Source organism: Sminthopsis crassicaudata, chromosome 6 (assembly GCF_048593235.1).
Source record: "Sminthopsis crassicaudata isolate SCR6 chromosome 6, ASM4859323v1, whole genome shotgun sequence".
In the NCBI taxonomy this organism is placed as follows: domain Eukaryota; kingdom Metazoa; phylum Chordata; class Mammalia; order Dasyuromorphia; family Dasyuridae; genus Sminthopsis; species Sminthopsis crassicaudata.
Window position 1 is genome coordinate 155,469,608 of NC_133622.1, and position 14,383 is coordinate 155,483,990.

Consider the following 14,383-nt stretch of genomic DNA (forward strand, 5'->3'; position numbering starts at 1 on the left):
TCTCTCTCTCTCTCTCTCTCTCTCTCTCTCTCTCTCTCTCTCTCTCTCTCACACACACACACACACACACACACACACACACACACACACACACACACACACGACATTAGCCTGGGAAAATAACTACAACTCACATTTATATACTGCTTTAGATTGATATTATGAAGAAATTAAATTGCTTCTGTGTCATTTTACCATTGGTTCTACTCTGTAATTGATCCTACTCTCTATTACAGCTCTTTTTTGTTCAAACCATATTTTCTTTGTCTCTTCTCATAAGGTAAGTTTAGAAGTTCAGTTCTCCTGCTAATCACTATTCTATTCTAGGCTTGAAGGAATCTGTTATCATTGAGGAACACAGGTAGATAGGGAATCTGGTCCGCTATCTCTAACACTGAGAGGTAACTCTCAGTAATCTAACACTGAAGGTAAACTCAAACAATTAATATTTCTTTGTCACAGAAGTTCAATTTTTCTTCCTTGTTAGTTAAAAGAAAATCTTTTTACCACTCATACTTTCAGTTTCTGGAAAATTCGATAACATCTGTTTGCTATCTTTAAAAAGCTATAAACTGATCTTATATCACAAGACATACAATCCATCCTTGCCTATCCTTGTACAATTAAAGAGGGTCTTATATTTCTCCTAGAAGCAAGGGGTCTATTATCTCTGGTTCACTATTAATGGCCTAAAAGTACAGATGGATCCCATAAATTAAGCATTCCTTAAAACAGATATAGGTAACTGTTAGCCTCCATGTGAGCTCTTACCTACTCTTCTTGAGATAACCAATCATGTCCTCATCCCCATGATACTGCTAGTCCTGTAACAATTGCATTCTTTTTTCCCCATCTACCCAATTCTGTTCTTGAGTTCTCTTGTATTTCCCAAAACTGTTTGAAGGCTAGTAAGCCCCATTTCATGCATGACCTTTGGTCATTGACAGAAGTCACTGATTACAATGTATTGGTTACTGCTAGCCTAGCTAATAAATTGAACATGCCAAATTGCGGTCTCTCAGTTTACCTTAATTTTCAAATCTAACAACTCACAATAACAGATAAAGAAATTTAGATTAAGTAAGATCACATGATCTGTAACAGGTCCACAGGAAAATGTTATGTTGTTTAGACACAGCCTTATGTGACTGAGAAACCAGACCTATTGTATAAAGACCAGATACTGGGTCTCTGATATTCAATTCAAAAAGACTGACCTAGACAAAATCATGTAATATATTTGCTATAAATTTCTAAATTATATCTTAAAGATTTTTGTAAATGTTAATATATTTTGAAAAGAGAAAATGTGAGGCTATCACTGCAAATCTTTAAAAGAAACTTAAATAAAACTAGTGGGTTCTATAATTTGAGGTGTTGACAGCTAAAGACCCTTGGGAAAATGCAGATTTTGAATGATCATTTGTGACTGCAAATCTGGATTGTTTGTCCTAAAATTAAAATATAATATGGTCCTATATAAAATGAGATAATTGAAATGTTTGACTCACTGTAATTGTATCAGTGTTAGTGGAAAACAATATGTGGCATCAAGGTAATGTTTAGAAACTGCATAAGAATTAAAAGTAGAATTATGCTGTTCTTATGAATGCAATTAGTAAAGAATGTCAAATTGATAGATGGATTAAGTAGTTTTCAATGTAAGATGACTCAGACATAAATTTAACCAAATTGATGATATTTTGAATGGCAAAAAGTTTTGTGGTATGTTTTAAAAATTCATAACATTATTTATGTTATTGTTAGCCTCCTAATTTTTCTATGAATTTTGGGAAAATAATTATACAAAAAATGCTGTTAGTATGAAAACTCATACCATAGAGAGATAAAATTGTATCATTGAAAAAATAACTTCTCTTCTTATAAAGGCTGTTATTTCTATGTGCATACATAATGCATAACTTACAGACACCTGGGGAGAGGTCACCCCTTTTTCCAGCTCTCCTCTCTGCCAGATGATTTAATAAATTTCTTTCTAAATTCTTTTAATTCTTTCAATTGTATGTAAACATAAGTCACTCATATATAGGGATATATGATTTATGCAGGGGTCTATCCCCTAATGAAGGCTATGCCTAGTAGCTATTAAAAGTTGATGTTGATGATCATAAGTAGTTACATTTATAAAAATTGCATTTTCAAGTTCACTCTATATGAACTCGCAATAACCCCCAAACAATAAAGCTGAAATGTGATACTTTTAATTATTTCAGTGACTAATGACATACTCACAAAATACAGTCAGATGAGTTTTCTCGTATTTCAGTTCACATTAGAGAGAATATGAAAATAATGTTAAACATTCGCTGGAAAACAGCTAATATGCCAGCCTGTCACTGAATACTTAAATAGTTTTTTTAAGTTCATTTTATTAAATAGCTGTATTACAAATGGTGATAACCACATTGTTGCACTTTATTTAGCACTTGAATTATTAATATCAATTCTATTACTCATGGCAAAAAAAAAAAGTGGGAAGATATTTTAAGAGTTAGTTCAGCCAACATTTATAAAGCACCTACTATTTATGAGACATTAAATTCAGGAACAGTTTACATAAGATAAATAGCTCTTCTTGGTAGGAAAATGAGATGTCTATATAAATAAGCAAATAAATAGGAGGTATTGAAAAGATGGTTTGGGAACTTCAAGGAAGGAGGGAAGACATGGAGTGATCATGGAGTAGGTAGCATTTAAAATATATCTTAGAAAAAGCTTTCAAAAGATTTAATTGTAAAGATGTATTTCATTCAAGTTTTAGTGACATGTTCAAGGATCGCAAGTAAAAAATAATTAAAGCAATAATACAATTATTATAACATAAGTAACAATATAACAAAAACATTTTTTCTTATATAAAACTCTACAAAATATCTTAAAAATAAGGGGACCCAATATACTCAATTTTCAAACATATAAAGGTTATTATTGAGTCTTTAAGTTGTGTCCAACTCTTCAGGACCCCATTTGGAGTTTTCTTGGCAGAAATACTGGAGTGCTTTACCATTTCCTTCTCCAGCTCATTTTACCCATAAAGAACTGAGGAAAACAAGAGTAATATGTCTGAGGCCAGATTGAACTCAGGAAAATGAGTCTTCCTGATTCTAGGCCCAATACTGTCTTCTGCACCACCTATCTGCCCAAATAAATAAACATTAACATAAAATTTCAAATAGTATCTTTCATTTTAATTGTAATATTTTAGAAAATTTTAAATGACATATTCAACTTAAGGACAGAAGAAATCTAAAGATATGATGCTATAGCAAAGTTATCTTGAGTATAACCAACCATACTACTGACTTCAAGCCTTAATTTGCAGGATGCAATAAATTATATTTAAAATATCCATATAGAAGTATGATTAAATATATTTAATGTTTTCAGTGAAACTTACTAGTTTGTTTTGAAAACAATTAGGTCACTTTTTTTAAAATGACATCTCTTCCAAAAAAGGATTAAAAAATCTTTAATAATAAACATCTACTAAAATCTTTATTTTATAACACACTTTATTTTCCGTTTTCAGAATTTTACTTTAGGATTATATTATAAGTTCATCCACTATTATTATGCTTATTTTACAAATAAACTTGATGTCTTAAGAAATCAAACACATAGCAAGTTAGTACCAAAGCCAGTATTATACCTCTCATGCTTCAGGCTAGTCTCCAATGACATGCTGCCTTGAATTTCATTACACAAAACCACAACTTCAAAATTATATTACCTGAGGGTGTTATAACTTTGATATCCTTGGAGCACTTCTGAGTGTGTGGTTCTTCTGTTTAAAAAAAAAAGTCTATGTTGTCTAAATGAAAATTCACTACTTCTGCCACAAGATGCTGCTATTGTGTGGAATACTGCAGAAGTACTATGGCTGGTTTACTCTATTATTGTATGGAGTATTCAGTAGTACTACAGAAGGAATCTATCCACTAGATAGTGAGGTGACCCCAAACACCTACCAGAATCAATAAGAATAAAGATGATATCATTCTGGGAGTTGCAGCACCTTTAGTATAGAGCTGTCTATCTGCACATGCTATCAAGCAGACAAGATGCTGCCCAGAATCACTGTGCTTCAACTAGCAGGGGGATGATCCAAATTATCTTGAAGGTCCTTTCTACTTCTAAATTTCATGAAAGTCTGAACTATAAATTAACAAATTATATGGCACAAAAATATAGCTTTATATCTAGGTATGAGTCACTACATAATTTGAAGTAGTATTTAGGTATTAATCAAAGCTAGATTAAGGGCACAAATTAGGGAATTTCACATTACAATATATTTTATGCTTTACTTTAAAAGAAAAATTAAAGAGAACTTATATATAATATATTGACTTTTACTTACAATAGTTACCAGAGCATTATTTACACATTTCAGATATTACATTCAAAGAAAAGAAACACAATTGGGTCTCTACTAAGTAATGTTACAATCTATGTAAACAGATTTCTATAATCAGGAAGACTGAGCAGTATATAAAAATAAAAAAACCACCAATTTAAGGGTGACTAAAAAAATATATCATTCTAGAATCAAGCAGATGAATATATTTCATCAGCTCTTAATAACATTAACACTCAAGAGTCTAAAAAATTACTAAATTGTATCTTTTAGTTAAATAATAAAGCTGCTAAAATCTAGGAATACAGGAAACAATTTAGCTAACTACATCGATATAACCTGTTTGTTCTGAAAAGTTACAGGAAGAGATACAAAAGTTTATCTAGAGATCAACTCTGTTCATACCAATTTGTTCACCTATTATCTCTCCAATGAAACCATCATTCTAGTACCTATATAATAATACCTATGTTATAATTTAAACCAAAGGGAAAGAGAAAATAAAAAGAAATACAGTACAAAAAAATTTAGACAGTCTAATGTGATCATGAGGAGATATCCTTATTATTTGAAGTTATTACTATGCTACAACTGTCAATTTTCTAGATATAAAAGTGAATGCAATATTACCTAGACTTCAGGAAAGCATTTGTCATAGCTACAATTTCCCTTCCATCAATTTTTTGGTAGTCAATCTGGTATGTTGGCCAACACTTTAAAGCCAAGTACTACTTATTAGACCTTTTCTTTGTTCACATGAACTAATAAAGTCCTTTTCTATAACTTTATGTATAACTATGAAACAATTCATTTTTAATCCCCATTGCTAGTTGATCATTGCTTTAAAAAAAAAAAGTTTGCAACAAATTGTACTTTATGATAGAAATAGGTCATCCCTTAAAAATAATGAGAATAATAACTTATTTACTGCTTATGGCTTGCTAATAGTTTTTCTCTCCTCAATTCAGTACTAGGCAACTTTGATAAGATAGATATTCCCTCAAACACTCTAACCTTAGTAGTTCTTCAATTTACACACACAGTTTTAAAAGTCTTTGAACATAAATTCCAGATTGCTCTCCAAAATGGTTGGACTGGTTCCCAATTCTATCAATAGTTATATTAGTGTCCCAATTTTTTCATTTTCCTTCCAACATTTTTAGTTTTTCCCTATCATTTTAGCCAATCTGATAGGTATGAGATTTCAGTTATTTTGATTTGCATTTCTCTAATCAATAATAATTTGCTTTTTCATGTAACTTTCAATCATATAGCTTTGGTTTCTCCATTGCCTACTCATATCCTTTAATTATCAAGTGGGGGAATGATTCACAGTTTTATAAATCTGACAGAACTGACTATATATTTAACATATGAGACCTTTACTTGAGAAAGTCTATAAAAAATTGTTTTCCCAATTTTTTGCTTTCCTTCTAAACTTGGCTACATTAGTTTTATTTGTGCAAAAACCTTTTAATTTAAGGTAATCAGAATTATCCATTTTATCTTACAGTGCTATCTTGTTTATTCATAAATTCTTCTGCCCATAAATCTAATAATACATTTGTGTTCTTTTAATTCTTATATCTCCCATTACATCTAAGTCATGTATCCATTTTGATTTTATCTTGACAAATAGTGTAAAATATTGATCTATTCCGAGTTCCTGCAAGACTGCTTTACACTTTTCTAACAAATTTTTTTTAACCAAACAAAAAATTCTTATCCCCAATGTATAATCTTTACATTTGTAAAACCAAGGTTACTATAATCATTTGCTACTGTGTATTGTATATCTAATGTGTTTTACTTATCCATCTTTCATTTTCTTCGAAAACAGTAGAAAGTTTTGATATCATCATCATCTCATAATACAGTTTTAAGATCTGATACCTCCAGATCTGATCCCTTCCTTTACATTCTCTTGTCATTAATTCCTTTGAATTCTTGGCCTTTTGTTTTTCCAAGTGAAATTTACTATTCTTTTCTTTACTATTTTCCTAGCTCAATAAAATAATTTGTGGTAATTTAATTGAGATAGAATTGGCTAGATTAGTTTAGAATAGAAATTAGTTTAAAATTTGCTGCTTATACTGGCTCTTTCCACTCGTGAAAAAGTAATATTTCTTCAATTATTTAAATTTGACTTTATTTGCCAAAAAAAAAAAAATAAGTGTTTTATAATTATGTTCATTCAGTTGTTGGCTTTGTCTTGGCAGGAATACTTAAGTACAAGATAGGTCTTACTGAAATATAGAAATGCTGACAATTTATGTGGATTTATTTTATATCCTATTAATTTGCTAAAATTATTCATTGTTTCAACCAGCTTTTTAGTTGAATCTCTAGGATTTTCAAAGTATGTCATCATATTGTCTGCAAAGAGAGAAAGAAAATAAGCTTCTTTTTTTCCCTCATTATCACTGCCAACATTTCAGATGCAATATTGAATAGCATTGGTGATAAGGGCATCCTCATCTTACAATAATGACAGCTCATGGTTTTAAGTAAATGTTTCTTATCATTTTAAGGATAAAATCATTTACACCTCTTTTCACATGTTTTTAACAGGAATAAGTACGGTATTTTGTCAAAAACTTTTTTTGCATTTATTGATATAATCTGATGTTTTACTAATTTTACCGATATAATCAATTGTTAATATTTTTCCTTAAATTAATGCATTCCTGATATAAATCCCACTTGGTTGCAATGTGCAATCTTTATGACAGATTATCATAAATTGATCTGGAATTTCTTTTTCTGCTATTGCTCTTCTTGGTTTAGGTATCCACAGTACATTTTTTTTTTTTTTTAAATAAAAGGAGATTGATAGTTGTTTACATTATTTTCTCCTTCATTTAGGAGCTTTGAAACTTAGCTATAATCATCTTGGGATCTCTTTCTAAAGGTGATGATCAGTGAATTTTTTTCCATGTTTATTTTACCCTAATTCTAAAATTCTTTTCAAGAAAATTTTTCTTAATTTCTTGAAATATAGTGTCTAGATCCTTTTTTTTTAAATCATAACTTTCTTATCTCTTTTCAATCTGTTTTCCAGGTCAGTTATTTTCCTAATGAAATATTTCAAGTTCTCTTATTTTTTTCATCATGTGACTTTGTTTTACTATTTCTTGATGCCTTATGAAATCATTAGGTTCCTCCTGCCCAATTCTAACTTTTAAGGAGTTATTCTCTTCAGTAAGTTTTAGATTTCTTTTTTTCAATTGGTTAACTTTCCTTACATAATTTTCTTGATTTCCTTACATTAAACTTATTTTTCCCCCTATTTCCTCCCAAACCTCTCATTTGATTTTTTTAAGTGCTTTTCTAAGCTCTCCCAAAAAGCCATTTTGGGCTTATGATCATTTTACATTTTTCTTTGAGGCTTTACAAGCAGCCATTTTAAAAATCATTAAATTATTCTGAGTTTTAACTATGATCTTCTCTATCCCTGCAATAGCTATCCATGGTCATATGCTTTTATTTACTCTTTTTTTAGTGGTCTATTTCTTGTCTATTAACTTTATGTTAGAGTTAGGCTCCAATGTGGAGGTGTGAGAGATAATATCTTAGACTTCAGGGTTTTTATGTTATTTTCTGGAGCTCTATATTGGGGCCTTTGACCTTTTGGTTCTTCCAATTCTATAATTCAAGGCTTTAGTTCACACCTTGGTCTATGAGTAACTTCAGGCACTCCTCTCTTTCCCTGAGCCACACACCCAGGGATGCTGTCACCACAAACATTCTTATTCCCCCCAGGTCCCTCCAGCAAGCTTCAGATCACACCTGGGCCTTGGAAGAGGAGGGACTGCACTCTCCTGTGGGCGACCACAGCCAACAAGGCCCACTCGCCCTTGCTCATCCACACCCACAGTTTGGGACTGCATCTGGTCAGTGCCCATGGCCAACCAGCCAGCAGAAGGCTGAAATCTTCCCTTGATCTTGAGCCTCCTCCACATAACTAAACCCCACACCATCACAATCCCTGGGGGGAGCTCCCAACACAGCTACCCCTATGACTTGTTTGTTGATCAGGACTTCAGTAGACCAAATCACCACTTCAGACAGTCAGGCCTTTCCTAATGGCCTCCCAACCAGAGTGGACAACTGTCTTGCCACAACTTTGTGTTCTTTGTGACATTACATAGCAAATAATTTATGGGGGAATTTGGGAGAGCCAGGTAATTTTGCACCTTATTCCGCTTTCTTCCCAGAATTCCAGTCCACCTTACTCCTTGACATTGGATTTGACATTAGTTCTAGGTTCTGTGTACTTCTTGGGAAAATGTCTGGACTGAGCTTCTATCCTCTTGCATCCTTGTACTGCTTTCAAAGCTCAAGCTGGATTCTCAAAAGTTTTCAGTACTCCAAGAATGATGTGATTTGGTGCAAAGTCTGTTTAAGACTTTCCTGGGCTAAATTCAAAAAGTTTTTGAGTCTGATTGAGTGTATTGGTTTATTCCTGGTTGAAAGTTTCAGCAGACTAATGTTTACTCAACTGATATTAATCTGCTGAGAAAAATCTGAAATTCAGAGCAACTCAACTATATGCTGGCTCTCCTTTGGTTTGGATTTCCTTCTCTAGTTCTATCACTACGGGCTTCCTGGGCTAAAGGCAAGTTTCTTCTCTGCTCCTAGAGCAGAACCACACACTGTTTGCTTCTGAACTTGTTCCTCATTAGGTACATGGCTAGGTCACAATTACAATTGCTCTTTTGCACCATCTCCCACTACTGGCCAGACCTTATCCTCCTTTTCCACAGGCCTCTCTCTCCCTAAGCCAAAATGGACTGGAAAAATAACTCACTTATTCTTTCTTGGATTCCCTGACAAAGATATTTGTGGAAAAGGAGTGATAGGGAACCAAGACCATACTTCTTCCTACTACTCTGTAAATTTAATTCTCTTTCATTCCAATCCATTCTCTAGTCACCTGGACACACTCACTCAATAAATTCTAGTGGCTATCATCTCCAGGATTTAAAAAAAAAAATATTTGATATTCAAAGTTCTTCCTAACCTTCCCCACCACACAGGTTTTCAGTCTCCTTACACTTACACTTCATCACATACCTAGTGACACTGGTCTCCTTCTTACCCCACAAGATATTCCATCTCTTGCTACTGCCTTCTACAGGAAACCTTTATTAGTGTCTTCCCACTGCCAGATGATAACTTATTAAATTGTTTAATGAGATGATCTGTAATTCATACTGTGTATAGCTTACTTGTACATAGTTGTTGTCTGTGAGTTCCTTTCTACAGAGAGATGGTCTTCTGCCTGTCTTTGCATCCAAAGAGCTCAGCACAGTGCCTGGCACATAAATAAATGGTTATTCACTGACTACCAGTGAAATATAATGAATGAACTTGTGGAGAGTGTTTAGGATCTTAGAGATCGTGCAAGACTTTTGACCCTGGTGGAGTCATTTAACCTTGCAATGCCAGCAATCAACACCAATACTATAAATTAAAGAGAAATCCCATTTAATTTCTGACCTGGAACTCTCTATACAAATTAAAGCAGAAGTTCAGTCCTGACCACTGTTTCTATCCCCATTAATTGCATACACAAATGTGTGTATACACACACACACACATACATATATACATATTTTTTAAAAAGTAATATTCTGGGAAATATGATAATTTTCTATTATTTTTCTGAGTTGTTTTTTTCTTTTCTTTTCTTTGTGTGACTTGTCCAAGGGTCACACAGTTAGGAAGTGTTAAGTGTCTGAGGCCAAATCTGAACTCAGGTCCTCCTAACTTCAGGGCTAGTCCTCTATCCACTGTGCTACCTAGTTGCCCCCTGGGTTTTTTTTTTTTTTAATGGTTCCTGGAGGAAGATGATTATTCAAAAATTTTAAATGGAGGGTAATTCTTGAAAAAAATTCAGAGAACTCCAGAATAAATAATTGTCCACTTTTCCTCCAATCTACTTGCCAAAACTAAAGTTGTTGTTCAGTTGCTATTCAGTAATATCTGACTCTTTATGATCCCGTTTAGAGCTTTCTTTGCAAGGACACTGGAGTGCTTTACCATTTTCTTCTCCAATACAGATTGAAAAACTGAGGCATACAGGATTAAGTGACTTACCCAGAGACCAAGTTCACTATGCCATTTAGTTTCTTACAAAATTAAAGTAATACAATATAATAACCCAGTTCTTCAAGTAGGACAAAATAAATACACAATCCTACTTTACCTCAAAAAAGCCTGAAACCATGTCTTAGGACTTCCTTAAAAACACACTGTTGTTCTGATGAACATGGCTCTCTTCAACAATGAGATGATTCAAATCAGATCCAACTGTTCAGTAATGAACAGAATCAGCTACAATCAAAGAGAGGACTATGGGAACTGAGTGTGGACCACAACATAGCATTTTTGCTCTTTCTGTTATTGATTGCTTGCATTTTTGCCTTCCCTCTCAGGTTTTTTTTACTTTCTTTCTAAATCCAATTTTTCTTATGCAGCAAAATAACTGAACAAATATGTATACATATATTGTATTTAACATATACTTTAACATATTTAACATGTATTAGACTACCTGCCATCTTGGAGAAAAGAAGGGGAAAAGTTGGAACAGAAAGTTTTTCAAGGGTCAATGTTGAAAAATTACCCATGCATATGTTTTGTAAATAAAAAGCTATAATAATAAAAAAGAAAAAAAAAAAACTAAATATCACAATAAACTCAAAAACAAAACAAAAACAAAACACTGTTGGGGCAGCTAGGTGGTGCAGTGGATAGAGCACTAGCCCTGAAGTCAGGAGGATCTGAATTCAAATTTGACCTCATTAACACTTTCTATCTGTATGACCCTGAGCAACATATTTAACCCCAACTGCCTCAGCAAAAAAACAAACAAGCAAAAAACATTGTTATTATACTCAGCTCAGGTCTTTGATAATCTCACTTTTTTCTCCCCTCATTTAAAATATGTTTATGAATAAGATGAAAATTATTCATTCCTCTGAAGTTGATTTAGTTATTTTCTTTCTTTCAAAGCTCAACAAAGAAATAAAACAAATGGCCTTTCTACACATTATGAAATATGAGCAAAGTGATTGTCTGGAGTGAAGATAAAAGAACTCAAACTCCTGGTTCTGTGTTCCAATGACTACTGCACTAATTAATTTTTTTCTAATCTATGCTAATTAATTTTTTAAAAAAATATATGTAGTGAATGTTTTTAACTAGAGCAAGAATCTATATTTTCTGACAGAATTCAGTCTCTCACTCTCAGTCAGCAAATACCATACTACTTTTTGTCTTATGCCAGCTTGTCAATCCTGTTCTGAACAAAGCTGCTTCATCTAAATATTAGTTTCTTTGTTTTTTAAATTGAAAAAAGCCCAAGATTCATTTTTTCTGGTTTCCTGGATCATGACAGCAGAAATTACATCCCTTTTTTCTGGCCTATCAAGTTTCACCAGACACTGATGTAATGTGATTGAGAAAACATTTATCTTAATTACTACTTTGGCCTTCCATCCCTTTTACACAACTTAATGGCCCATATACATATATTTGTATATACATACATATAATAAGTATATAGCTATACATAATGTCTACACATGATACACACACCCCTACATACACATGCATATAAAATTGCTATAATGCACATGTCAAAAATGTAAATTTGTTCCAAAAAAGTTACAATCAAGCTTCTGCATGATTTTTAACTTGAGAGAGATCAAGAATTCAGGAAGTTACATCACTTTACAATAACTCAAATATCCACTTCCACAAGCACATTTCAGGTTCTCATCAAGGTGAAGTATCATATTTTTTGCTTATCTTTCTGAGCAGGAGGAAGCTGTGGGCAGAGAAGGGCTGGTCTATACTACTCCCTTCCCATATGTCATGGTCTATGAAGCCTAGGGAAGAAAACTTTAGCTGATCTTTAATATAGTATTTATAATATAGTATATAAATATAAATTTAACCATTTAACATGTTTAGTTCCTATCTTTTTTTAAAAAATACATCAATAAGTTTTTGAAAGCTGTCTCTAACTTCATTTTTCTCAAACTCTGTGGTTTTACATAGAGAAGTATTTTGAGGGAAGCATATTCACATTATAACATAATTGCTTGCATGTATGTGTGTATTTATATGCAATATATATACCCTAGTAACTAATATAGTATCTAGTATATAATACACATTTAATAAATACCCAGGAATTAATTACATAGACAAAATACAAAGTAGTAATAAAACCTGGGAAAATTAAGAAATCACCTAAAATTAGATAATAGTTCAATCACAAGGAAAACTCAAAGAAGTAAAAAACACAACAAAACAAAACAAAAACACTCAATTTCACCTAAAAAGAAAATCTCTTATCTTAAAAAAAAAAAAAAATCAAAAGTCCAAAAATTTCCATTTTGTTGAGAGGGTTAAAAGTTGCCCCAACAAATTAAGGACACACAGATAAAAAAATTTAGAGTTACCATGGGAGGGAAAAAAAACAAAACCTTCTGACTACATGAAAATAATAGTCATAAAAACTTGATATAAGCTCCTTGGGGAAAGGGACATTTCCCTTCCATTTTTGTCTTATTATTCTCAGCCACGACTAGCACAGTGCTAGGCATATATCAGGTATTTAATAAATGCTTATTTATTCATTTATATGAGTACTTGATAAACCATATTTACATTAGTAGTATGACACATTTTCTAACATCCTTCCTAAAAGGAAATAACCAAACCCTCAATGAAACAATATCTTGTAATAAAAAGGTAACAACATACACTTAAAACTCTATAAATTATTCTGTATTATCACGATTCCATTGGGTTTGGGTTTTGTTTTTTTTAATATGGGAATTTAAAAAATATAACAATTATCCAATGTTTACTCTTTTTCTCAATGTTTGCTTATTTGGCTTACAAGTGTATCAGCAATGTAATCAGTGATTAGGATTGAAGAAATTAAAGAAAACAAATTCTAATTGCAAGAAGAGAAAGCTATTAAGAAATGACCAAGAATCCTAATGGTGCCACTTAAGCATCCCAAAAGTAATGAGAAAGAGACAGAAAGAGAGAGACAGAGACACACTAGACCCTAAACAAATGAAGCAAGGGAAGTGGAAAGGAAATGTTTTTTTTTTTAAATCCTTGGTCTATAGGTACATAATAAAAGCTGAGTTCACTTAATATAAAAGAACTCAACACTAAAATTACATTGCTATTTGATTCGATCATCTGATAATGGGAAGGCAGGATTTAGAAAAATATTGATAATTAAAAATTTTCAAATATTCATTTATTTTATTTCAATATTTTCACAGAGAATAATGAACTTTTATTCATTTACATAACCCAATTAATTTGTTTGGCTTATGATACCTGTGGATTTATTTGATGCTCGCCTTCGAATTTCAGTCACCATTAGACGTGAAACTTGTGTTGTAAACTGTAGAAGATCAGAAAATTTTTCTGTCATTGTATTTGGTGGAGCATTTCCAAAAACCTGCAAATGACAAAATATGATTTTAAAGGAAACAGTTCTCTCTAATAAATTTCCCCCCATGGTTTTTATAAAATACAACATTAAAACCAGAAAGTATATCTATATAATTAGATCAAAATGGAGTTATGAAAATTAATTTTTTCATCTATTAAAAGAATTTCAATTTGTTCCATTAAGCTATAGAAAATAGGTATAATGTTTCATGAAAAAAGCATGAAGATTTCAAAAAAATTATTAGAGTTCTCTGAAGATAAAACATTATATCATCTGGGAACGAATAGATTTATCTCCTTGGTGAGTCCAGAAGTAGATACAGAGATTAAAGAGATTGTCAACGGAAGGTATTCAGTGTTCACCTTATATGAAATTTCAGGTTCTAAGTAACTCAGAGAATGAGCAAATCAAAAAAGTTGACAAGTCAAGTACCATGAAGTAAACCTAATGTTATAAAGTAGATTACAAAATTAAATTTGGAAAGCAATGCATTCCTGATAAAGCAGAAA

The 14,383-nt window shown here is 32.1% G+C and overlaps 1 protein-coding gene across 6 annotated transcripts in view; it reads right to left on the reverse strand.

The window, feature by feature from the left end:
• The window catches only part of WDFY3 (WD repeat and FYVE domain containing 3), a 306,260-nt gene that overhangs the window by 213,772 nt on the left and 78,105 nt on the right, over positions 1 to 14,383 (reverse strand). For all 6 annotated transcript variants that reach the window (XM_074273239.1, XM_074273237.1, XM_074273238.1 and 3 more), the window contains one exon: positions 13,757 to 13,880. In XM_074273239.1, the coding sequence (XP_074129340.1) occupies positions 13,757 to 13,880 (124 nt within the window). Of the gene's footprint in view, positions 1 to 13,756; positions 13,881 to 14,383 lie in introns of those variants that run through there.